The sequence below is a fragment of the Montipora capricornis genome, chromosome 6 (assembly GCF_036669925.1).
Source record: "Montipora capricornis isolate CH-2021 chromosome 6, ASM3666992v2, whole genome shotgun sequence".
Classification (NCBI taxonomy): domain Eukaryota; kingdom Metazoa; phylum Cnidaria; class Anthozoa; order Scleractinia; family Acroporidae; genus Montipora; species Montipora capricornis.
The window spans coordinates 10812365-10819864 of record NC_090888.1 but is presented as its reverse complement, the minus strand read 5'-3'; the positions used below and the strand labels follow the sequence as shown (position 1 = coordinate 10819864).

Genomic DNA, 7500 nt, shown 5'->3' with positions numbered 1-7500 from the left:
GCTAAAGAAGTTCTCAGAACTATTTATTCGCCCACTGTCGTGGAGCATGATCGTAATCTCCGTTCAGGGAACAAAACTGTTTACCCAACTTAAGGCCGCACAGCTTGTCTTAATAACTTTGTTACTGTTAAATACCAATGCTACATGTAGATATGTTTGCTGTCTCTGACCTTTCCTGTAATTCAGGTTTATACCTGCTATTGGATACATTAAACGATTGACTGATTGATTATAATGCTTCATGTTCAGTTGCATTTCATGACTCCAATGACTGTATTTTAGCTAAGTTGACCTTGAAGGATCATTGCTCTTGTAAAGGGTCTTAATTGTTCCTTGATATCTGCCACTTTGAGAAAACCTTAAACACCCAATTTATTGCGTTCCTGGTAGCCTTTGGAATGCAGTCTTTTCTGTCTTTGGCAGCCTAAACCGTCATTTTGGAGGCTTGTTGTCCTTGGTTCAAGAGCCCTCAAAACACTAAACCAGTGCTTTTTTACCCTTACTGGCCAACAGTGAACAAAATTATTATGCACTGTACATCGCTGAATTACATATCTTTGATTCCCAGGTGAACTGGAATGGCGTGTCTTCTTATGTAACACACTAGGTAATTAGTTTTTCTTCATTGTTTAGGGTGTCTTTCATTTCCCAGGCGAACTGAGCTGGACCGCCTTTCATGAGGGAATAGTCTCTTTTCCATCACGATTGGCCAAAACGGCTAATGAACATGGAGGAGTATTATCAGATATAAAAAATCCTGAGGGCTTCTGATAAAACACTCTTACTTGTGCATTAAATAGTAAATAAAAATAATACTACGAATGAACAGATTATTGCAACATGCTGCAATAGCAAAGTTAGAAAGCTGTTATTCTCACCCTGTCACTGGCACTTGTACTTATATCTGTAAAAATATAACGAGACTCTGAATAATTGGCCAGTTCGTCATTTTGTCCCAAGATTTCATTGATCTCCTGCCTTTCATCCATTACAGGGGGCATTTCAAGCAAATGCTCTGCTTTCTTGTTTACTTCTTCTTGGGCCTGCAAAAGTAAAATAATATTTCAGATTGTAAAACAATCATTTTAGGAAGCTTTCACCATAAAAACAAGTGCAGACACTGTTGGTTGTTTTGAGAGCAGAGAGGGAAAGCAAAACACCATGAGAAAAAATGTCCCAAGTTACCACACGAAATTAACAAACTAGGTTAATGTAACTATGTTACCTATACCGGTAATTCTTGAATCAAACTCTTGGTACATTTTGGTTCAAAGGCTTTTCCACCATCAAATAAACCTGTTTTCCAATGATTATCATTATCATTTTCATTTATTATCATTTTTTACAACTGCTAACCAACCCTAACCCTAATTTTTCATTACTAAATTCAGTGCTTAGACATAATCACTGAGATCAGTGCTTAGGGCGGATCCACTCTGGGGCGGAATGACCGGCACCCTGCGAGCAGAGCCTCCTTTTGTCTTTAGGCTTTACTGAGGAGGACAAAAGTAGGCTCTGCCCGAATCGCGTCAACTCTTTGAAGCCGCTGCAGCCCGAGCTTCTGGACTAGTCAATCTTGTTTTCTCTCGTCAAACCGGTTGTTCCAGTGCAAGCGTCCGTTTAGTGACAAAACCGATGGTTATAATTGAGCCCGCTGTACCATGAAAAACCGAGATGGCGGCGAGATCTGGCATATTAGGCTTGGGTTCGAGACTGTATCCTGGTAACATGCAGCGTATATTCAATAAAGATCTTACTCGATTCATGCAGAGCCCTTCTCAAGCACGCCAAAATCGAGCAAGCAAAAGAAAGGCTCTGCTTGCAGGGTGAATGACCGGTTGCCAATGTATTTAGTAGGTTTTGCTCAAGTCAGTGGTCTATAAGACGACAGCCATAATAGCTTCAAAATTAATCCTGAACGCTTACTGAAGTGGGGACAACTGGGTAATCACTCTAAAAGTATTACGAATCTGCAGCTATGCATCTTCCGCTATGTGAGTCGAGAGACAAGAGCAGCAGAGCGTCTTGGGATTTGAGGTTTCAGCTTAAATACAAAAGATCCTTTAACATAATGCAGTTCAACTCGTGCACTAAATGTAATGAACGGACCTTACCATCAGAAATTCGGCATCGGTCATCAGTTTGTAAGAGGGGACACCGAGTTTTTGCTTTCTTGCCGAGAATATCTTGTCCAAGTTGCGGCCTGTGATTCTCTTTAAAATTGATCTAACTTCTTTACTGTCAAACGATGGTATGTTACTGCTTCCATTAAAATTTTCATTCGTGCACAACGTTCTTGATACAAGCAATCGTAGAGGAGCTTTGAAATGGCATCTGTGATAACAGAGCCGACACATCGTCGCCATGTTGGTTTCTCGTAAGTACGTCATGTAGGCTTACACAATCCACTGCCAACTTTGAAAGCTGTTGAGGTTGTGGGAGGGGAGGACGAGTTTTCCGTCGGGAAGAAAACTCAGAATAGATTGCCTTCATTTTCATAAATCGGGAACAAAAATCTAAAAGATATATATACATTGGTATATTGAGTTCAACAAAGTAGACTTTTAGACGAAGAATAAAGTCATTGAAATCATTAAAGTTGTAACAAGTCGTAAAGATTCAGACACCAACCACCACTCCACTCAGTTCCCAAAGTATTTCCTCACCAGACCTCTTGTTTACCCAATATGAAAAAAATGCAAGATGGCGTGCTTTGGTGGACTTTTTAGATATTGCATGAGACATCCCACTCGCGTGTTGTTTATCTCGTTGCTCTTGGTTCTTGTGATTGCCAGCAGATTTCTTTTCTCTTCAGTTGCAGAGGAAGGACATGTTCACGAACTGAATCTCATGACAGGAACGTTATCGCAACAGCTCGGCCGAGGAACTAACAAGCACTTGAATCGACCAGGCAGAGTTGACCAAAACTCCCCTGAAAGAACAAAAGCTTCCAACAAAAGAGGAAAAGATTTGTCATCAGAGACAAGCGAGGATCTTGAAAAGTCAAGTGCGAATGAAGTCAAAGTTAGAATATTAAAGGTGGATGCAGGCGAGAGAAATGAGAATGACTTACACCGTCGACGTCATAAAATTCCAGATAGAGACAGGGATATTGAGAGTGAAGGAAACTTGTCACCCTTTGAGGAAGGAATAAAAAATCATGAGGTTGGAGACAGTAGGACAGCAAGAAGGAAAATTCAGCATCATAATGAACCTAATAACGCAAAAAAGAACGTATCCACGACAAGAAAACAAAAGGGAGTGCAACATTTAAAGGAAGGCTCTCCTCCACAAGAATATAACGTATTGATGACACTTGCAAAAGTTGGGCAAACAAGTCTGCTCGCACAAAGATTCAAGCATTGTTTGCAGTCAATATGCGTGCACTCATCAGTGAATCTTAGTTTTCATGTTTTGACTGATGAAGTTGGCAAATTAACTTGTCACGATGCTTTCAGTCAGATTGGCCAAGTGTGCAACATAAGGATGAATGTGACTTATTATGATGTGAAGAAGGTGGCAGAAAGAGTCAGACCCTTCGTTAAGGAAATACAGGTGACAAAATAATGTGAGGCATAGACAAACTTTAAACTCAGCTGCATTTCTTTGGGAAAATCTGAGGTTGCATACTTGATCCAAGACCATACAGATTCTTCTTGCCCAAAGAAACAAAAAAAATCGAGAGAGCCTTTTTTAGTTGTGAAATTGACACATTTAGAAGAAATTTGCATATTGTCTAGAAGTGGATTGAGGACTCAATCATGGAAATTTCCCTTTCAGACCTGAGCTGATTTTGAAACACAAATTTCCCCCCAGTGATAAAACTTGTTGCCTCAAGAATTCTACAAGTTTATTTCTCTATAGAAGAATAAACTTTTCGAGTGAGGCCTTGAGCTTCTGTTGAAAACTTTATTCCTAGCTGTTGCTGATCTATGGCTGCAGCAGCTCAACACCTTACTTGAACAGTTTATTCTTCAAACTATAAATATGCTGCTGAAGGTCAACGTAAAGTGTATATTTTTTTACTCCAGCTTACCTCAATCACTCCTCAAATTTCATGATTTCACATTTTTGTTGTGCAGAGTACCAAAAAAATATGAGTTAAAATAGGTACAGCACATGCAGCACAATTATTTTTCCAATTTTAACCAATCACAGTACTGTTTTGTGCCATTTGTGTCGCCGTCACCGTCTTAGAACTTAAGTTCCCTGCTGTAGTGTATTTTTTATGGATCCAGCCCCCCCCCCCCCCCCCCCAAAAAAAAACAAAAAAAAACATGAATCACATATATGGATTTAGATTTGATGTGAAGAATCCACCCTGATGGTGGATACTTTGGATTTGAAATCCATTTTTGGATTTAAGTAAAGATTAAATGCAACGTGGACATCTTAACATGATCCAGCCATGGTCTCAAATCTCTTAACCAGATAGATATATGACATTTTGTATATGTGAAGTGACTTTGCCGGTTTGTTACGATAGGACAACACAAATAGATTCTTAGAATTTGGGGGAAAAAAGGAAGGATTGAGGCTTTGATGGTAAATTTAGGTCAAAACATTAATTAATTACATTAATTTTAAATTCAACTTTCTTTCAGCATTTTTTTAAAAGTGGTGACCCAAACTCCTATTACAATGATCCATTGTTTTTTGTGCCCACTGCAATACATCATGTCTTGCCTCGAAAGTTGGCGCGAATAATTTTTCTGGACTCAGATCTGCTGTTTCAATCAGACATCAATGAGTTGTTTGCAGAGTTTGATAACTTTAAGCCCTCCACTTTATTTGGTTTAGCCAAAGAGCAGCAACCCACGTACAGGCATGTCTTATACATGTTTCGTGACAAAAACCCGGGGACAAAGGTTGGTGGACCTCCTCCAGATGGTCTGTCAGGTTTTAACAGTGGTGTTCTCCTGATCAATCTACGCAGCATGCGCAACTCAGAACTTTACAAAAAGCTGTTACAAGGCAGCGAAGTGAAGAGGCTGGCCGACAAATACACATTTCAGGGGCATCTTGGAGACCAAGATTTTTACTCCTTGCTTTCACTAGAATATTCGGAACTTTTTCATGTGCTTCCTTGCTCTTGGAATCGTCAACTCTGTACTTATTGGCAGGACAAGTACCCGGACGTGTTTGACTTGTACTTTAACTGTACTGGGCTCATCCATGTGTACCATGGAAACTGCGGAACAAAGTTGCCTAATGAGTAGTGAATCTGTTTAGTAACTGGTAACCAAGTGGTCCTTTGTGGTTGGAATTTTGATGCATGCTAGGGGGTTCAATCAAGATGCAAGTGTATGACATAAGTCCCCCCCCCCCCCCCCGGTAAACAGCTAAAATTAATCTTGATATGAGTGATTGGACGGCTGCATTATAAGCGGGAGCCCAATTTGGTTAAAGGGGCTAGGTCACGCAATTTTAGGCAATTTCAGCACTGTTCGAATGGTCATAGAATTAACTAAAATATCAAAATAACTGTTCAAAACTATAGAAGAACTCTAACAAAACACAGGGAAGCCAAGAAGGGACATGGATGGACAAAACTGGAGAGGATTGAAATGGATTGAATTTGGGTAAATTTGAAAAACGTCAGCACACCTTTTTTCAAACTTATATCAGTCTACATCAAAATGTCATTTACAAAGCTGGAAAATCATTCTCAGTTGTTATGTGGCGGTGATTTTGCAAATGAAAGACTCTTGCTCTGCCAATTTGACGTTTAGAGCTCATAATTAACAAAATTAAACAAAATTACCTAAAATAGCGTGACCTAGCCCCTTTAATCACGAGTATGATTACAGACAGAATTGGATGGTACAAAGTCCTGTTACCAATTAATCATAACCATCACAATTTCAGAGAAAACAGAATTAATGCATTCCTTTTTCACTGTCTAATGTCACAAATTTGTCCATTTTTGGAAATCCGCAGTTTGGTAGGGTAAGTGGTTGTTGCTATGGTTATTGTGATGAATTCTGTGATTGGTAGATTAAGCTAAGTGCACTTAATATGATTGGCTGATGTAACTGTCCGATTCCAGGTATCCGATTATAGCCAACTGTCTGATTTCAATGTCCGATTTTAATCCTACACAATAATTATTGAAAAATAAAGCAGTTCATGCACTTATCAAATTTGAGAAGATTGTAATGACTATGATTAATACTGAAGTAAGGGCTGTTGATAACCAATCAGATTCGAGAATTTTGTAATAGTTACGATTAACTATATTATTACGCATATGATTAATCCCTAGAAAGAGCATTGTTACCGGAATAATGCCATGTACAGAAGCTGCTAGCAACATTCCGGAATCTTCATAACAATCATGTATTATTGGTTATTTTAGAAATTGTTAATAGTTCATGTTCAGATCAGCCACTGGAAACACAATCCTCTGCACATGTAATGGTCTGTAATGCACGAATTTGTAAGAATGTGATCAATGGCCGTATAGGAATGCAGGCGTTCCATTCCAAATAGATTACTTGGAACTAAGCTGCGTCTCACAATTACCTCTTCAAATCCTGTGACAAGAGGACAAGAAGTCTTATCTGTAAATTTTGGTACAAAACAACATTCAACACACTGCAACATTTATTCGTTCGTTTCACAAATATAGGACATTGTGTGCATTTCTAATCTGTGTGAAATTGGTAACAATGGAATACTTGTATTCCTAGAGAGACATCCTGTACATATTTTATCTATCCCTCAAAATTTATTTTTTATGCACTGTAATGTCAAATAGGAACTATAATCATTATTTAAAGTGGTAGAAATATTGTAAGTAAGATGTACTATATTTAAGGTTGATGTCAAAGTATAAATTAACTAGGAGATCGATGTTCAAAACACAATGACTTTCAAACGCTGGAATCGTATGGCATTACGATCGATACCCCAGTAAAAATCCCCCCGGGCAGGGGGGCTCCCGTGTAAAAAGGACGGGGATTCTCGCCCTACCTTTTAGGAGTTAAAAAAGGGTGTTCAGCCTCAAAAGGTCCACAGCAGGAGCTTTAACGGTATTGAGCTGAAAAATTATGAGAGGAGACATGACAATTACCTAATATTTAATTTTGTCTCATTAAAATCCAAAATTTGGTACCTCTTAGGGGAGAAAAAAATTTCATACCATGCCCAAAAGACAGGATCTTAGTACCTCTTTGTGGTTCTTTGAAAAATTTCCGACAAGCACCACCGTCCTTTTTATATGGCAGTTCCGCCCCCCCCCCCTCCCCCGACGCCAACGTGAACCTTTGTCTAAAAATGTTATTTCCCCTTATTGTAATGATTTTGTTTTAACCCCAAGTCGTTCAGAATGGAAAGTGTGTATCAACATTACAGGAATAAAAGTGGCATGAACGGTGTGGTTGTTTTGAAAGGAAATTAAAAATGTTTCGTCAGGTTCCCACGTCCTCTACACGACCTCTATTTTGGTCAATTCAGGTCGTTGTCAGGACGAGGACGGCAAAGAAATGTGCCAAAATG

At 39.1% G+C, this 7500-nt stretch overlaps 2 protein-coding genes across 2 annotated transcripts in view; one reads left to right on the top strand and one right to left on the bottom strand.

Annotated features, from left to right (window-relative positions):
• LOC138051514 (small ribosomal subunit protein mS22-like) overlaps positions 1–2391 on the bottom strand; it is a 10849-nt gene extending 8458 nt beyond the window's left edge. Inside the window, exons 1-2 of the mRNA XM_068897733.1 lie at positions 2115–2391; positions 879–1043 (exon numbers count right to left, since the gene is read on the bottom strand). Coding sequence (XP_068753834.1) covers positions 879–1043; positions 2115–2390 — 441 coding nt within the window. The 5' untranslated portion in view covers position 2391. The remainder of the gene's footprint in view (positions 1–878; positions 1044–2114) is intronic.
• Positions 2392–2677: 286 nt separating this feature from the next.
• On the top strand, positions 2678–6052 carry LOC138054655 (xyloside xylosyltransferase 1-like). Its single transcript, XM_068901143.1, has 2 exons — positions 2678–3555; positions 4605–6052. The coding sequence occupies exons 1-2, from the start codon at positions 2704–2706 to the stop codon at positions 5217–5219; spliced, it is 1467 nt and encodes a 488-aa protein (XP_068757244.1). The 5' UTR covers positions 2678–2703; the 3' UTR covers positions 5220–6052.
• Positions 6053–7500: the final 1448 nt, after the last annotated feature.